This window comes from Momordica charantia (genome assembly GCF_013281855.1).
Source record: "Momordica charantia cultivar OHB3-1 chromosome 11 unlocalized genomic scaffold, Mcharantia_2.0 BLBB01000011.1, whole genome shotgun sequence".
NCBI classification, from domain to species: domain Eukaryota; kingdom Viridiplantae; phylum Streptophyta; class Magnoliopsida; order Cucurbitales; family Cucurbitaceae; genus Momordica; species Momordica charantia.
In genome coordinates this window covers 5,880,135-5,898,930 of record NW_028275159.1, presented here as the reverse complement: position 1 = coordinate 5,898,930, position 18,796 = coordinate 5,880,135, and the positions used below count along the sequence as shown (strand labels likewise).

Genomic DNA, 18,796 nt, shown 5'->3' with positions numbered 1-18,796 from the left:
AGAAAATATAATTGTAGGCTCTATATTTATGTTTGTAATTTTTTTTTACTTATTTAATTTGTAAATATATCGTTTTAGCTTTTAGATTTGGTGTACAGTTTTAGTTCTCACTATTTTATATTTGATTAAATAATTCAATAATATTCCAACTTTATTTAGAAACCTACCATTTGTGCTCAAACATCTTATTTCTACATGCATAAAAAAAGAAAAACATATTTAACGCAACATTTTTGAAAATCAGAGTCGTTGGCCCATCAAGTGTAAGCCCAACTCTAGGTGTAATGGGCATCGACCCAACTTGTAAGTGTGGGCCTTGGGCCCAATTCGAAGAGTCTCGCCCCGGGATGGTCTCGTTGTTCTCACCTGGTACGGTTCCCGTGATTTCGGGTGGGTTATTGGGGGTTGGTCGTCATTCTAAAGGCCGGAACTGCCGTCTGCCAGCTCCGGTCACCGGCCGACTGAGATTATTTTATCGGCTTATTCACAATCCGATCTTTGCCGGAGTTCGAAATCCAAACCACGTCGCTTGATGTGACATGGCCATTCCAGACGATGAAGACGAGTTCTTGGCTCAATTCCTCGAATCAGAGGTCCTCTCGGAGGTCTCCGACAAGGTTTTGTATCTTTTCCTTTATCCATTTATCTGATATTGTTTAAGGAGTCGAATCGGTTAGAATATAAGAAAATTAAGGAGCGTTATTCAAACTTGTTCATTTTTTTCTCCAAATTCTATCATGTTCGTGCTGGTTTAGGGTTGATTATGTCGAATTGTGATGAAATTGGATGTGGAAATTTGTAGGAAGAGGTGAACGCGGAGGAGGAACCAAAACCTAAGAGAGTCCGAATCGAACATAGTAGCCCTAGTGTAGAAAGAGAGGTAGCTTCCGTCACTACTTCGTCCTCTCAATCCAATGGCGTCGTTCCCGGGAGGATTGAGACTGGAATTTTCAGTAAAATTCCTCCGGAACTCTTCCGTCATATCCTGAAGTTTCTCTCATCCGAGGTAGTGTGGAGAGTGTTTTTTGTTGCTTTGCATGCTCCCTCTCCATTTCTGTTCTTCACCTAAATTGCGTCTTTTGGTGCAGGATCTGATTTCCTGCTCACTTGTTTGTCGGTTTTTAAATTCTGTGGCGTCTGATGAATCATTATGGCGAAGATTGTGAGTAATGGCACCTTATGTATCCTATCTATTTGTGTTTGATCTGTACGCTTCTTTATAGCGAAACTTAAATTCTATTTCCATTGTGTCCATGGACACTAATGCCGGCAATTCGTCTGCAGATATTGTCTGCGATGGGGTCTGTTGACAACCAAGAAGCTGCGCCAATGTCCTTGGAAAAGACTTTATATTCAGGTTTTTCTTTTTGTATTATACCGATTCTCTTATATCTCCCATCATTCTTTGTGAGCTGGGAGGACTATGGGGGTTTTATTAGTTGATTTAATTCCCCTTTTGATGATGAACTACTAATCACCCATTTTTTCTGAAATCCTAGCGTGATGGAGAGGATATGACCGAACTGGTTCGAGATTGCTCTTCTGAGTTTAAAGAGTACTACATCCAAATGCAAGCAGCAAAAAGAAGCCAAGCTCCTCTTCTTTCGCAGGTATCTGGTTTCCATTCGAGTTCTTAACTTTGCAGAAGAATTGCTCATATAGTTTCTTTATCCTCATGTTTAAAGATAGGGTTGAATAAAGGTTCATGCATGGTTTGCTTGGAACCCAACATCCGTTATAGATTTTGTCCTAGATTATCTCCCTCCTTAGTCTTTACTAATTCTATTTTCCCGAGAATAGAAAAAAACCATTGACATTGAGCATGTGCAGGTGCAGGATGACCAAATAATTCTTGATAGGACCGTGGCTGATCAAGTATCTACATGGAAAAGCAGCAGGGGGTTGACTGACAAGATAGTCGTAGATCACACTTGCTCAGGAGAAACATGTTCATATTACCAAATTGGAGATGCATTTGTATGTGAAAAGACTGGACTTGTTCATGGTAGGATATTTTTTTCTATTTTATATTAAAATTTGATCGTAGATTACCCAGTGGCTTCCTTACCTGCATAATTGATGAGTCGCATATTTTATTCCCAGTATGTGATGACACATGCAGAGAAGTCATTATGGACCTGAACGATGAACAACTTGTCTGCAGAATATCTGGACACTGCTTTGACACGCTGCTTTTGCCAGATTCTATGGAACCAGATACTGTGAGTACAAACCTCTTTCCAATGTTACTGACCCAGATCTTTCTTCTGCTATCTAACTTCCTATCAGAGGGCTCACTACTGAAAATAGTGCGAGACTATAAAATGGGATTTTTATTGGTTGTTCACTAGGAAGATAATAGAGATTTTGCCACCCTTTTACTTGGTCTGTCGAAGGCCTATGATTTGTTTCTGAACATGAAACCAAAGTTGAAGGCCTCTAACTTATGACTTGTTCTTCTACCGACTGCAGTAGCCAGCTCTAGATTAAGCTTCTTTACCTTTTTTGTTTATTCTTGAAGGTCTCAATTGAGTACACTAGTAATTTAAGCTTTATATCAACTTATCAACAGGCTTAAGCTATTAGGTCAATGTAAATTTAATCATTTAACATATGTTCAGCACTTCCCTTCACATTTAGGCTTGAATATTTGTTTGATTTAACATGTGAGGAATGAATGGTTGGGATTTGAAACTATGACTTCCTGTTTTGATACCCAAAATTTTAATTTGTTGGAGTCGGATGACTTTGATCATATATTCTCACCCTTACATGTAAGCTCGAGTGTTAGTAGATTCACAAGGTTCTTCAACATGCAGATATATGAAACAAAGAAAACAACATTGCAAAATTTGCAACTTGAGACCTCGTGTACTAATACCATGTTTCACCACTTGGTTTAAATTATTAGATTAAGACATGTTTATTTGATCATGCTTTAAGTCTCAATCATGTCTGAGCTCTAATTTGCCTTAAGGATAGGGCTTCTGCCCAAGAGGTACAAACTAGAATGGAGTAATAACGTAAAAATTGATTATATTTCCTGCATATTTTTTCTAATTCTTTGCAGTGAAAAAATGCCTTCCTCATTTAACTTTTATGATGTTTGATTTTAATATATATATATATCATTCCTATTTTGCAAAAGATGGTTTTGTTCCTCCAATTCTTGGTTGGGGGAAACTTCTTGCTTCCTTGTTTCCATGCTGGAATCCTATAAAAGATGTAACTTATTCTTGTTATTTTTATTTTATTTTTTCTTAAATTGCATTACATGGTTTTCACATGGACGATGGGAATCATTCTTTTATGATGTGCTGGTTGCATCTTTCTGAGGCAGAAGTATATATACTTTGGATTGATAATATTGTGCAGTTGGTGTGTATCTTGTCATTTTCCAGTTCAAATTACTGACCACCTTGACATGGTATACTTATTTTCTACACATCCAACATCATAAATGCTTGGCCTAATTTTAGTATTCTTTCAACTGTTATGCAACCTGAGATTCCATTTCATAATGCTTAGCGTCTAATATCTTTTCATGTCTTCATCTTGTAAGATGGCTTGTTTTTGTTCTCTGAGTTCACCGATTTCTGTTGGATGTTGCATCGAAACACTTTCAGGAACAGCAACAAGGCGGTGTAACCGACGAGGCAGAACCATTCATGGGTTTGGGCCGTTTCGGTACAACTACTCTATAATCATCGTTTATTGTTGTGTATGTGTTTTTGTTTAGATTGAACAATACATATCGTTATTTAAGATGTTAATTTTGTGGCAGCTCGAGCTTACTTGTTGGGTTATAACTGCGCCGACGAGGCAGAGCTAGAAGCTACTTTGAGGTTCTGCTGATTCAAAACTGGAAATTGAAGGAGTTGGGTGGCATCAATTTCTTTTTTTGAGAGGAGACTGTATGCCTCTTTATCTTTATGTATGGGTTTATATTAGTTAAGTTTCATGTGGATTATGTAACTAAATTAGGTAAATATATATACATAATCTTATCAACTTCCTTGCATCATCCAAAGCCTGCTCTCTCTCTCTCATGTAAATTTCAATGAGAGATTATGGTCATGTTTTTCGGATATCGATAAGCAAAGGTTCATCGACTAATATGTGTTCTTTATGTTCACTTGTTATTGGTTTGTGTTCATTACTAAAAAAATTTGATAAACTTTTAAATTTTTTGAGAATAGAAAAATATTTATTTTTCTACTTGTCAAAAATTTAATAAGATTAAATGTTGACAATACCACTGCTACAAGTACAGGACTAGATCCCGACAGGTACCCGACCCAATCGGGGGATGGAAATGGGGAAGGTCTTCCCATCCCATCCCGTCCCCGTTTAATATTTTATATTTTTATATATAATCATATTAATTTGAATAATTGTATTTAATTGAATTTTACAATATTCTATAAAAGAAAAGATTTATATTTTTTTAAATAATTAAAATATTAATAAATATTTCTAAAAAAATATAAAAAGTATACATGTCTGTGATTGTCGATCCCACCGAAAAAATCTCCAACGGGACGGGGATGGAGATGACTCCCCAACTCGGTCCGTTGCCATCCCTACTAAAAGAGTATTATTTAGTAAAATGGTGTCACTTTGCTTCTTTTTCTTTCACCTTTTTTTTCCACCCTAGAAAAGAATAGTTCGTGTGGCCGAAAAAATTACGTCAAACTTTACAAAATCCAAATTATTCTATTTTAAAATATAACTAATATTATATTCCTAAATATATGTGCAATGGGCATTACCTGTTCAAACGAGGATAAAAAATGCAACGTCCGAAAAAGGGAATTCATCCAATTTACCCATAACAAAGTTAGAAAAACAATTTTTTTTTTAAATTGAGAATTACCTATTATTAGTCTGTCTAAAAAATAGAAATTCAACTCATACATTAAATTATCTACCCTCATCGTTATTGCTGGATTCTCCTTCTAATCTCAACAAACAAACAAACAAATTTGTTTTCCAGCAATACAGAAGAAACCACAGTTGAAAGATGGTCAAATCTCTAGTGCCTAAAATATAGTAGATAACGAAATTCAAGCTACGGTAAACATCTTACTTGAACAAGATCTGTTTTATAGGTTGTACCTTTGTGTCCTCGTGTGTCCTCGAGTTCTCAAGTGAAACGAGAACGCTACACCAACCTGAGATGGAGACCGGGAGTTGGTGAAGCTTTCATTTACTCCCAGAAGTTCTCTCGACAAATTACCCACATCATATTCTAATCTAATTCTCAAATCTCAATCAGTTAATTTCTTCTTCTGTATAACTTTTATCATGAAGGGAGCATTCAAACTCCAATGCGTGATCACCAAATAGAACATATTAGCTGAAGTGTTAGATATTCAACAATTCGAATTTTAGATTACCTGCCAGTACAAACAACTTGCAGTCTTATTTTGAAATACTAAGCTCCGACCAGATTTGGAAGGCTTCACATCTTTGCTCGTTCTGTACCGTATCGCCCCAGTCGAGACCAATCTCAAACATGATGAACAATCAAACTGACCCAAGGTTCTGAATATACACATAGCAAAGATACGCTAATGTTTTCTCTTCTTAACTCTATCATGTCCCTCCTGATCATAATCATCTGATGAGTAATTATGCTTTCGGCATTTACTTCTTTGATGCCTCTTCGTTTCTGAATCATCAGACGAGTGCGACCTCCTGTGTCTCATTTTGCTATTTAAATGATGACTATCAGAATGGAGACCTCTCGACGAAGTGTGTTTGGATCTGCTTTTACCATTTCTTTGATGCCTCTCAAAGTCGGAATCTTCAGAAGAATATGACTGGTTTTTTCTGGCTGATCTATGTTCTAATCCAGACTCCAGCTTCCTACAGGAATAAGAATCCTTGCGTTTCCTTCCTTTATCATGCCTCTCAGACTCTGAAATATCCGATGTACTTGGTTCAGGGCAATATCGATCAGAAATACGATGCCGCTCAAAGTTGGAAACATCAGAAGTATATAAATGCTTCCTTCTATGTTTTTTAGTCCTAAGATGCATTTCGGAGTTGGAATCATCAGACAAATAGGAAGCCTTATGCTTATTCCTTCTATCACGCCTATCAGACTCTGAAGTTTCTGAACTTGATTCACTACTGATTTGTTTCTTTCTTTTAGATTTATTTTTCTTCTTTGACGTTCTCTCGTTATCTTCTAGATCCTTTGCTTTTCTTCTAGGTGATGACAGGAACTTTTTCCGTGAGCTTTCCTTCGAAGACTTCTTTTTCTTGGGTTTGCTTGAAAAATTGGACAGTAATTCCGGGACGATACCACCGCTGAGAAAGCCTACAGATTAGATAGGAAAGATAAGTTACCAGCTAAATAGGGGGAAAAAATTCAAATTTAAAAGATTGTCATGGTGAACAAAGCATCTACCTCCATACTCATCAAATATGTCCTCGGCAACTATTTGCTGGTTTGGATCATCAGGATTAAACCCTCCACGGGGAGGACTAATTCCCGGTTTCTGCTTCAACTCCCACTTCAGAGGCTGTAAATAATGTGGAAAAGAAAGCACGTGATAACAAATTTAATCAATAATAGATCAAAAGCAAAGGCATATTAATGTCAGCATATTGCAAATAGTATACACACTGTAAAATAATTTCTCAGTCATCAAAATACTAGCCTCACTGTTATCAGCATGGGCAAGTATGGTGGTTAAGGGGTCATCTCTTTTCAATCGGCTTTCTTCGTTGGGCATTATAGCATCCTTCAACGGACATTCACGGTCACCGCTTTGATGACCATAGATCCCACATCTTACACATTTTACATTGCGTACTTCTACTCCAAATGGTTTTACTCTTGCAAAAACACCTGTGTCCATCCTGAAATCAGACAAAAATTAGCCGTAAATCTCAAACAAATAAGAATTTGGTACAGAACTTAACAAACTAAATTTACATAACGCCAGTTAACTGTGAATTTGATACCTCAATAATAATGTACACGCGCAAAACTATTCATTGGCTGTTTGGCAGCTTATTTGGTGGCTTACTTGCTAAACTCTGAGTATAACAACATGCATTTTCAAATTCTTTTCCGATGAGGACCCTCCAGTATATTTTAAGTAGACAAAAGAATAAGCAGACATCCATTCATAATAATGTGAAGAATTTGACGTTGTGTGAAGTCAATTGAAAATCAAACTAACTACAGATGTTCCTGAAAACTGTATTCCAGACTATAAGGTCAAAGGGTAATAGGCAAACCATCAATAACATTTTATCCTCTCTACCGAAAAAAATGACCCATAGTCACTTATTGCCTTTATGCTAACTGCTAAATAAATAATTCCATCCAAACGACAAGGAAAGAGTTTGCAACATACAAACTCAAAGTGGTACTTATTTTCATTATCGCAGCACACGACCAGCTTACCGAGGAGCATTTTTTAAGACTTCAAATTCTTCCTCGGTTGGCAAAGCACGCCCAAAAACATCTTTCGGCCTCGGCTTCTTTTTCTCACCAGGGTCCCTACCGACTGTGGCTGACGATTCTGGTGGCCTGCAAGAAGAAGATAAATCTTGTTTGCCTTGAGGAGAAAAGAACACTTCCCGCATGTTTCACAGTGAATATTCCTTTCCCACTACCTTTCATTGGCAGAGCCATCCTTGGGCAAATCGTGAGAAGGGTTATCGCCGTCTTGTTTCTTCCTATCATCAGCAATCTCAGCAGCTTTTGCACTTTCAGCATTGTAACCAGGTGGTCGTACATACATAAAACTAACCGCTTTCATCATCTCCAACTAATAATCAAACAAAGATCTCAGCATACATGGCCAAAAATTCTCCATAAACAATAAGCATAGAAACGATTCGTGACAGTTTATTAAATAATAAATGGAAGAAAATTACAGTACACTATCTATTTTCGTAATGAACTACAAAGTTTGTCATCAAATCAAATAAAAAATTAGCAGAACAACGGTGCAAGAAAAATTTTCAAGTATATCTTCACCATCATTAATGTCAACTCTGGCATTGCAACTGCCATCAGCGAGGTTTTCTTTCCCACTTTTTTTATGACAAACGAGAAAAAAAATATACATATGAAATTTGAAAGAAGAGAGAGCCACCTCACAAGAACCTAGCCAAGAGCCATAGAAAACCTTCTCAAATTTTGGTACATAAGAAACCAGCAATCGGAATAACGAAACGTAACTGAATGAAAAAATGATGACGAGAAAAGAGACAAACATCAGCCCATCAATTTATCTCCATAATTACTACATATCATTAACCTGTATAACTTCAATACAACACTATATGAAATTTTGCATCAGCTTAAAGAGGAAAACATCAGAAAGCGAAAAAAACAAAAACAAAAAATGACTAGGTAAACCTTTTCCTTCTCTTTCTTGGAGACGAGAGCGGTCTGGCGAAAGAACTCCTGCTCTTGAGCATACTGCACACAGAAAATGCACAAGTTGAGGATAAAACGAAGAAGAAAACTCTCATGTAATCGAAAACAAGAGAAGGGGCATAAAATTAACCTCGCGAGCAACTTCATCAGCGCGCTTCTCTCGCTGGGAGTGAGTCTGCTCGGCGATCCATTTGCGGCGCTGATTGGGATACGAGAGAGGATGCCATGGCTTCTGATTGAGATACGAATGGCTCCAAGCGGTGCCGGCCTTGGTCTTGTAATCGACTTCGCCGGATCCAGATTTGTCGGAGAACCTTTTACTCAGCCTTATCCCTCCGCCTTCCTCTCCGTCCATTCTCCGTCGCCGCCACTGCAAATTCCACGCTTCTTCGCCGTCGCCGTCGCCTTCGACGGTTCGTTCGGTACTCTACTACTATGTCCTCGGCACTTCCTCGGCCTTGCTTTTCCAGTCTTCTAACTCATGGGCCTGCGGCCCAGTCACATTCAATTTGGGCCCATAAGACACCGCATTTTATATTTATTTTTCGAATTAATAAAAAGCAATACTCTATAATCCATCATTTTTTATGTATTAAAATAACATAAAAGTTTTTTCTAGCATGACAAACATGAGGATGAAGATTGAATATCTGACCTCAGATCCGACCCATAAGGAAGTCTAGAAGGAGCAAGATACCTTGAGTAAACTATTGAGCTATGCTCGTGACGAATAATATAAAAATTAAATATACTAAATGGTCCTGATCTTTTAAATATTTTATTTTATATACATACAAAATTTACAATGACGTATTTAAAAAAAAATAACCTTGTTAAATTTATTAACAAAATGATTATGTATCATTTAAGTAGGATTTTATTGATATATTTAGACACCCAGACAAATTGGTTAGATATGTTATTTGGAATACATGAATTTTGTTGAATAACGACTTGAATTTTGGTGATAGATGAATTGAATTTCATGTATTATGATAATCTTTTAATAAATTTTAATATACTAAGAGTAGGAATAAGAATTTTAAAAGCATAATAAACGAATTGATGTTAATATGAGTTTGGGCATATGGTTCATTTTTTATAAGTTAGAGGTCGAATCTCTATTTCCACATTTTGTTGTACTAAAGATAGTTAAAAATTAATTAGGATATTAAATTTTCGTCAATATGTACACATTTTCATCAACATTTTTATATATTCATGAATTTGACAAAATGAGTAAATCGAAGTCGGCACACTTTAGGAAATTTTTTTGATAAATACAAGACAATATTAACACTAAGAACTTTTAACTAATTTCAAAATAGCAAAATACTTATGTGTCAACTTAAATATATATTTGTTTATACTAAAAAAACTTTTTTTTTTCGATGAATTAAAAAAAATTCTAAAATTGGTGAATATTTTGTACGTTTGGCCTAAAATAAATACGAAATTCCAGACACCGACTATCATTTGCCATTACCTACAAATTCAGGCTCTTCCCCCTTCGCATTAACTCTCACAGCATTTTCACTCCACAACAACAATGGCGACGCGCGTATCAGAAACAGAACCAGACTCCGAATCCTACTTCCTCCGTTCGGAATCATGGCTTCCGGCGCCAGATTTCGATATCGCAGGCTGCGAACAATGCGAAATCACCGAAGCGACGGAGAAGAAGATACAATAAATCACGCGATTCTGGAAGGGGTATGGAACTGGAACAAGTTCAGGAGATTGGGCGGAGGTAGAAGACGATTGAAGAAGGTGTCGGTTCCAGGGTTGAGAAAGTACCTGCGGAGGCGAAGCAGAGCGTTGTTTGCTCGATTTAGGGCTTCGTGGAGTGGAGCTGTGAGGAGATTGAAGAATGGAGGGGTTCACGTGAACGATCTGTTTGGGGGAAATTATCTGTGCTTCCAAAGGTAGAGTAAATAGTAAACCCTAACTGCATTCAATTTTAGTTTGGAGAAGAAGATGAAGAAGCCATGTTATATTGTCAATGAACTATATTTTACTTTATTAAATTTCATGTTTAAAAGTATTGTGGAACATTTTTATTTACAGTACCTCTCATTTTTTGTGATTGAATCAAGGACTACCTTCTACAAAGTCGAATAGATGTATTAAACACAAAATTAGAACTCTAAAAGACTAAACTTACATATCAAGTACAATTTTATAAGTTTTTGAATCAAGCTATCAAAAAAAAAAAAACTACATAGCAATAATTTCGATGAATAATATTGAGAGTTGTAAGAACAATAAATTAATTTTTATTACCAGTCACTTTTCTTTTATTTATTATAATAGACATAGTAGATATTCAATACTTCTAGTCGATCGATAGTGAAGTAGTACCATGAGAGAGTGATGAAAATAATCTATCAAAGTTTAATTCAATCGGTTAACTTTAATATATCTTAAGTTCGATTATTCGAATCTCTCATTAAAAAATAAATTATCATGTTTTGTAGCGATAGAAGAGTTTATAGAAATCATAATTCATTAAAAAATATCTCATCTGTTATACCAACATGAACGTAATTTTAAGGCATGCCTCCACATCGACAATAGATTTCATATGTTGTCCAACCGTAACCTAAATAAAATACTGAGGAGGTTTACTTTTGGTTCTTGTACTTTTGTTAAGGTAACAATTTAGTGAACGAATTTTAGTTTGTAACGATTTTGTTTTGTACTTTCGAATTGATAACAATTTAGCCATTGTAATTTAAAGTTGATTATGATTTAGTCCTTGAACCTTGTTTGTAAAGTTTCTTATATGTATAGATTGATGAACAAAATATGTTTATAATTAAAAAGATTAAATTGTTATAGGATAAAATTTAACACTTGATTTTAATAAATTTTGTTACGATAGAAATTAAATTGTTACAAATTTTAAACTATAAGGATCAAATCATTACAAACTAAACTTGAGAGACTAAATTGTTAATTTAATGAAAATACAGGGACTAAATCGTTACAAACTAAAATTCATGGACTAAATTGTTAATTTAGAAAAATAAAAGACAGAAAATATTTTTTAACAAATATTTTTTTTCTAAAAAGTTAAGAGGTGAGAGAGAGAGGGAAAAAATATTTTGAAAAATAGTCACTTGGGCCCTACGTTTATGAATGACCAATTGTGCAAATTACGAAGTATTGCGCAACGGCGTCGTTTGTGGGTTCAACCGTCATCGGGATCACAGTCACTGCAAGACGAAGAAGGCGGGAGCTGAGGGAAAGAACAAACAGAACATCGCGAGACAGAGATCTGAGAGAGAGAGAAAAGAAGAGAAATGGGGACAACAATGGCGGGCCTCGCGCCGGGACTCTCTCGGAAGCTGAAGAAAGTGTTGGAATCAAGGACTGATACGCCGGAGGTTCTCGGTTCCCTCAACACCCTCTCCACTTTCTACACTGACAACAACCCTCAAAATCGTCGCAACCTCAGATCCACCATCGAGAAGCGCTCTCTGTCCATCAACATCGAATTTCTTCGCGCATCCGATACTGCTCAGCAGGTACTTCCCGTTCCAATTCAGTTGCCAATTACTCGTCTCGCTTGCTTATGTTCTATGTCGATTTCTCCGCCAATCAGGCGTTGGATCGCGTCGAGGAGGAGGTCAATGTTCTTGCCGATTGCTGCGATAGGTAAAACCCCGCTTCCGTAGATTTACTTCTTTCGGTTCCTTGTGTTTTCTTTCAGTCTCTTGGTGTTTTAGCTGCAATCTGTATCAATTCACTGCGTTTTCACTCTCAGTCGGTAAGATCTATACTTAATCTGCATTTGGAGCTATATATAAAATGAATTCCCGAGGTGATATGGCTTTTGAATGTTCTCACTTCTTGCCTTCTCAGTCGTATGGGCTTGAACCTGGCTTTATTTACCAAAACCTTGTTTATGTGAACTTGGCGTGATCTATTGTCATAACCATAGAATAGACTGCCGAGGGGTTTGAAATGATGATTAGTAGTATCCAAATTCGAAATATGACGCAAATTTAGTGTAGGAAGAATCTCATGTACTGTGCAGCTCATGGAGTCGTATCTAGTCATTAAACCAATTATTCAGAATAAAAATTTTGCATACAAGTTAATGTTAAATATATTAGTCCCTTGGCGTTTTTAACTTTACTCGAAGCTTCAGAATGTGTGAATTCCTTGGAAAGAGAGTCAAGTTATTTATTTGGATCACGAGGTGTTGTGGCTTTTGCTTATTTTACTAGACAGATAATTATAAGTAAAAAGGAAAAAAAAACAGAATAATACTCATTTAAGACTCTGGTTGGATTAATACGGGGGCTGGTATCGTTAGTTTTAGATAAATTAGGTTGCTTCCTTGCCATTTTTTAGGTATGCTAATTCACCTTTCTGAAGAATAATATTTTTAATTCCTAGTCACATTCCAGAATCAAAACAAGATATTAAAAACTACTTTTTTAGTTTTCAAAATTTGGCTTAGATTTTGAAAACATTTTTATAAAGTAGATAACAAATAAAGAAACACATAGGTGGAAGTAACGTTTATAAGCTTAATTTTCAAAAGTAGAAAACTGAAAATAAAATGATGATCAAATAGGCCCTTAATGGTGATTTTAGTTTTCTAACCAACTGTGTCCTTTGCTGTCACTTCTGAATTATTTCACAAATTACTTGTTTGTTTAGTTTCTCTTTAGAAAAGGAAAAATATATCTCAGTGATCCTTTCTCCCATAAATTTCCTAAGTCCTTGATTAATGTATCTTCACGAATTGAAATGAACTCAGATTGCTAATACCTTTTGATTTTAGAGAACGGAATTAGATGAGATCATGATGCAGTTTTAAATTGAATCTCTTACAGAATTGCAAAGGCTTTAAATAGTTCTAGTGCTAGCATTGGGGACATTATTAGTACCACAGAGCGGCTAAAGCAGGAACTTGAAATTACTACGCAGAGGCAAGAGATTGTGTCATGCTTTGTTCGTGATTATCAGATATCTAATGAAGAGGTTGAAGTTCTTCTTTTCTTTCTTTTTTTTTTTGGGGTTTAATTTTCAAGCTGGATGGAATAATGAAATTTAGCTTGAATGATGTAATAAATACTTCCTTTTACTCCCTGGCATATCCACAGATAAATGCATTGAGGCATGAAGATCTAAATGAAAAGTTTTTCAAGGCTCTTTCCCATGTTCAAGAAATTCATGCTAATTGCAAAACACTTCTAAGAACACATCACCAGGTATCTCTCTTTTTCTCTGACTAACACACATGTGAGGGACAAATCGATGATATATGTGGCTTGCAAATCACTCTGCTCCGCTGCAAATATATTTGATGGCCATGCTTTTGGATACAATTGAGTTTTAATAAATTATGGGCACTTTCACTGTCATTATGAAGAGTAATTGACACACTTCGTCTTACATTTAAAGCTAAACTAAGTGATGAAGCACCCACGTATTTGATAATACTGGGCAATTTTGTTGTTAAATGATGCATGATTATCACTTTTTGTTTGACCTCCGCACACTATTTACTTTCGCCTGGTGTGTTGGAATGACTTAACATGAGAAGTATGAATGTGTTAGATGTGTGATTGAAGATGAAAATTTTCATTCTTTTCAAGGTTCAGGGTTTTAAACATTTGATTTTTCAATAGTTCTAAGCCGGGCATTCTTAAAAGTAACTTCAAAAGACGAATCTTCATCATGAATATTTTATTAAAAAATGCTAAAATAAAAAAAAAGGTTACATGTGCTATTGGATGTTTTCTAGAAAAATATTCTCTATTATGCTAATAGTCGGGAACTTCAATGCAGCGTGCAGGTTTGGAGCTGATGGATATGATGGCAGTATACCAAGAAGCAGCATATGAGCGGCTGTGCAGGTGAGCTGCTTTGAATTGATTGTTTTCTACATATATTCTAAAACTACAATTCTTTAAAACTTGCTGAATATTTTATTGTCCGGCTGAATGAGTGTATATTGTTATATGTGTTCACTCAACTGTTAATTGTATTTCAATTGTTCTGACTTCTGAGAATGTCTGCTATCCAGAAAAGATGTTTTGGAGTTTTGAATGCCATCTAAACAAGGCATGTCTATAAAAATAAGGTTTTTTTCTTTTTCTTTTTATTATTTTATTATTTTTTTTATAAGAAACAAAGATGTAATATATATCAACCATGAAACCCAAAAAAGGGAAGAAAACCTAAAGGCGGAGGGTAGAGAGAACCCTCCCCTCAAGACTATACAATTACAACTTTCCAATCTTGCATAATAAAAAACATACTGTAATTACAAAAAATCTTCTTGCGTATTTAAGCCCACCAAGAAGGCGTATAATTGATATTCACAAAAAAAAAAAAAAAGCTTTTATAACTTTTCCTTTTACTACCTTATAAAATTTTAACTGGTGGTCGTTAATGTCTTTGTTTTTCGTGTTATTTTGGTAATGATGTTGGACTGTAGAGGGACTAAGTTGTTTCGTTGTGTCGCTTATTCACGTTATGATGGAGATGCATAGACTTCTTTGGTAATGCATGACTCTTATTCCAGGTGGGTTCAGACAGAGTGCAGGAGTCTAGGAGAAAGTGATAATCCCGAAGTCAGTGAACTATTGAAAACAGCTGTTCGCTGTCTTAGGGAAAGGCCCGTCCTTTTCAAGTATTGTGCTGAGGAGGTGACATAATTGTTCATCGATAGTGGATATTATTATGTCGCCCACCCCCTCCCCTCTTTTTTCCCCCCATTAAAATTTTAACTAATGTTGTAGGTTGCAAATATGAGGCACAATGCATTATTTAGGAGGTTTATCAGTGCTCTTACACGTGGAGGACCAGGTGGCCTGCCTCGACCTATTGAAGTACATGCTCATGATCCTTTACGTTATGTTGGGGACATGTTAGGGTGGCTGCATCAGGTATGAAACGGACCTTTTAGTTGGTTTAGTACATTCTATAGCTCTACTAATTATACCAATTAGGACCCTTGCGATTCTGGAATGATTATCCAAAAAAGATGAGGATGTGTATTTTGATTGTTTACCTGAATGCTGACCTATTTTTTATGCAGGCATTGGCATCTGAGCGTGAGCTTGTACATATACTACTAGATCCAGATGCAGTAATTGATGCTGGACCAACTGCCAACAGGTTCTCCACGAAGTTGGAGAATGAATCTGGAAAAACAGAAAATGACCTAACCTTTGTTTTGGATAGAATTTTTGAAGGAGTTTGCCGGCCGTTTAAAGTGAGAGTTGAGCAAGTGCTGCAGTCTCAACCATCTCTGATTATTTCATATAAACTCAGCAACACCCTGGAGTTTTACAGCTATACGGTGAGTGGAGGTTCTATTAATATGAATTACAACATTCCCTCAACTTTTATTTTCTTTGTTATAACTGTCCGTTGAGTTTTAGATTTCAGATTTGCTTGGAAGAGATACGGCTCTATGCAATACCCTGTGGATGCTAAATGATGCCGCTCAGAAGACTTTTTTTGATATCCTTAAAAGTAGAGGGGAGAAGCTTTTGAGATTTCCTTCCTTTGTTGCTGTTGATCTCGCTCCACCACTGGCAGTTAGAGAAGGAGCTTCTGTGCTGCTGGAAATAATCGATACTTATAATAGCATGATGGTTCCAGCTTCAGGGAAAAAGGCTGCTTTTGAGCCGGTGTTATCTGCTTTACTTGATCCCATAATTCAGGTTTGTTTTGTATTATGAGTTAGTCCCGAAGACATTGAATCTTTTAGCTCTGCTCCTGACATTCTATAAAATGTGTAAAATATAGAATCTGTGTTTTAGGAAAATAACCATGTTCCACTTTCCAGTAGAGAAATCCTAACGCTTGTTTGCTAAAAAAATTGTCCACTTTATTGTGCCCCGTGGGATGTGTTCCAAATTCTTCAAGTGATGCTTATAGCAGTTAGAAAAACACGATCAAACTGGTCAGCTATGTTTTCTGAGCCTACCATAGGAAAATTTCCTCGAACAAAAATGTTAACTTTTCCTTTATTTGAATGGATTGATGCTTCTACTTGATTTGGCTGCTATGACTGCTGTTTAACTTTTTCACTTATATTAGAACATATTCACATCCCCTAAATGTAAAAACTTGTTCTTATTGTTCATAGAGGACAATGGTTCCGTGTCTCGGGCGCCTCTAATATGTTTGATTTTGTTATTTCAATTATTGCAGATGTGTGAGCAAGCAGCAGAGGCTCACAAGTCCAAGGGAGCTGGCCACATATCAAGAAGAGGTAGGACGAACTCTGATTCTAGCCAGAATAGTAAATCTTCAGTAGATGCACTATTGTCCCAAAGCAGCCCTGCTCCAGCATCTCAGGTTTGCATGACCTCTTCTTCTACCTTGGGGTGTTCATGGATTGAGTTGAGTCGGATTGAAATGCTTTTTAGACATAACACAATTGTTCAGGTTGTAAATCTACTCAACCCAAACAACCTTTATTAAATAATGAACCCAACCGAATCTAACATAAAATATTTGGGTTGGGTAGATTCGGATCATTCGAGTCGCTCATTCAAATATATTATATAACAAAAAACAAAAAAGTAAATGCCAATATCTTAAACGTTTAATCAAGATTCTAAGTCAACATTTTATTTGTGAAAAATTACCCTCCAAAAACTTAAAAAGTTATTTTTAAAAGCGGTTGGAGAATAAATAATTCATAAAGAATTATTGAATGAAATAAATATATTCTATGTATAATTTTATGGTAAGTAAAAAAATGGTTTAAAAAATAATAATAAGTCGGTTAAACCCAAATTTATTTTGAGTGAACCCTTGAACCAAACCTGACTCATAGAGTTTTCATTGATTCGAAACAAACTAAATAAGTTTATAATCTAACCCAAACTGTATGGGTTGGGTTGATTGGGTTTTCGGGTTATTGGATTTTTTGACACTCCTATACCTCTTTTTGTTGTCAATGGTATAGATTATTATAAATTTTTCCATCTGAGAAATATTGGTTTTCTATCTTCTGAGACAGGACACTGAAACACCTTCTAAGATCTTCCTCATCAACTGTCTGTGCGCCATCCAACAACCGTTATCTGGACATGAGGTTGCATCTGAATATGTCAAGAAACTTGGAGGGATGATAATTAATCACTTAAGCGTGCTCGTAGAAAAAGAAGTTGACGCAATCTTACGAAGATGCGGCTTATCTCAGAAGATGACATATTTTCGTAGAAGTTCAGAAGCAGGCGATGCAGCAAATGGGCTGCCGTTGGCGGAGATTGAAGACACGTCCCCGGCTTCACTTTCAGAGAGCTTGAAGGCTTTCTTTGGGCTTGTTCTGGGAAGTGAGAGTTCACTTCCAGAGTTCGAGCTATTGCAGGTTCCCAAGTTGCGGTCGGAAGCCTGTATTCAAGTGGCTCGATCACTTGCCGAAGCTTACGAGCTTATTTACGAGGCAATCATGGATCCTGACAATGGCTACTCGGACCCCAAGTCACTTGCAAGGCATCCTCCAGACCAGATAAGAACAATTTTGGGAATATAGAACTATAAAGGTTTTTGTAGGACATTATATTTTGATTTGAAATATCATCCCAATGAATAATTTGCTATTTACTATTATTCTTCCGAGTCAAAGTTATAGATTAAACTGCTGTATGTTGTACAGAATGTGGTCAAGATCTATTACCTGATCAGGCTACCAATATACTCGTTCTTGTTAATTCTTCTCCTCTTTCGTTTCTTTTTCTCGTCTCGACTAGAGGCTTGTTCGACCACTGGCAAACATTATACCGAGGAACCGAACAGGGCATCTCGTTTATTTCAATTTAAGAAAGAGAGCAACAAGAACATTGTTATGTGATGAACTTTTGGGTCTTGTTTAGGACGTTCTTGGTCAGTTGGTTTTCTGGAACTTTTTTTCGCTTTTGATATATATTTTTTTTATTTGTATTTATGTCTTAGAATTCAATTATATATTAAAGTTGTGATGCAGTTTTGCTTAACATTGGTTGCTGTATTATGAATAATGATTAAAGTATTGTTTTTATATATGTACTTTCAACTTTGGTTCATTTTAGTTCATGTACTTTCAAAATATTCGCTTTGATCTCTGTATTTTGATAGAGTTTTCATTTTGGTTCCTTAATTTTATTTTTAATCTCATTTTTCTATCACAATTTAAACACGATACTAGGCAAATATATTTTTTGAAATGTAATCATGGTTATATATTAAAGAGTTTTCATTATGTATAGTATATGTGTTAAAGTTTTGCTAATAGATACTAAAATAAACATTTTGAAAGTATAAGGACTAAAACGAATCAAATTTGAAATTATAAGAACCAAATTAAAACCGTGAATACTTGTTCAAAATTCATAGTACCTTAATCAAAATGCATTCAAGAGT

General features: G+C 35.9%; 3 protein-coding genes across 4 annotated transcripts; 2 read left to right on the top strand and 1 right to left on the bottom strand.

Moving 5' to 3' along the window:
• The first annotated feature begins 372 nt into the window (after window positions 1-372).
• On the top strand, window positions 373-4,024 carry LOC111010971 (F-box family protein). The gene is made up of 9 exons (XM_022284572.2): window positions 373-617; window positions 803-1,006; window positions 1,089-1,162; window positions 1,285-1,357; window positions 1,500-1,610; window positions 1,831-2,005; window positions 2,104-2,222; window positions 3,627-3,687; window positions 3,785-4,024. Exons 1-9 carry the CDS (start codon window positions 540-542, stop codon window positions 3,853-3,855), a joined length of 966 nt encoding a protein of 321 aa, XP_022140264.1. The 5' UTR covers window positions 373-539; the 3' UTR covers window positions 3,856-4,024.
• Window positions 4,025-4,896: 872 nt separating this feature from the next.
• On the bottom strand, window positions 4,897-8,860 carry LOC111010731 (zinc knuckle (CCHC-type) family protein). 2 transcript variants are annotated; one of them, XR_002601375.2, is made up of 8 exons: window positions 8,541-8,860; window positions 8,390-8,452; window positions 7,639-7,793; window positions 7,427-7,552; window positions 6,672-6,873; window positions 6,419-6,533; window positions 5,400-6,328; window positions 4,897-5,174 (listed from the first exon to the last, which is right to left on the bottom strand). XR_002601375.2 is itself a non-coding variant. In XM_022284254.2 (7 exons), exons 1-7 carry the CDS (start codon window positions 8,763-8,765, stop codon window positions 5,574-5,576), a joined length of 1,641 nt encoding a protein of 546 aa, XP_022139946.1. In that variant the 5' UTR covers window positions 8,766-8,860; the 3' UTR covers window positions 5,261-5,573. The 2 variants fall into 2 exon arrangements, 1 of the variants encoding a protein (XP_022139946.1); XM_022284254.2 differs by lacking the exon at window positions 4,897-5,174 and having other exon boundaries at window positions 5,261-6,328.
• Window positions 8,861-9,880: 1,020 nt separating this feature from the next.
• On the top strand, window positions 9,881-18,108 carry LOC111007409 (oligomeric golgi complex subunit). Its single transcript, XM_022279764.2, has 12 exons — window positions 9,881-10,335; window positions 11,577-11,940; window positions 12,018-12,070; window positions 13,261-13,408; window positions 13,531-13,638; window positions 14,219-14,286; window positions 14,958-15,081; window positions 15,175-15,321; window positions 15,474-15,737; window positions 15,820-16,104; window positions 16,598-16,744; window positions 17,415-18,108. The coding sequence occupies exons 2-12, from the start codon at window positions 11,716-11,718 to the stop codon at window positions 17,928-17,930; spliced, it is 2,085 nt and encodes a 694-aa protein (XP_022135456.1). The 5' UTR covers window positions 9,881-10,335; window positions 11,577-11,715; the 3' UTR covers window positions 17,931-18,108.
• Window positions 18,109-18,796: the final 688 nt, after the last annotated feature.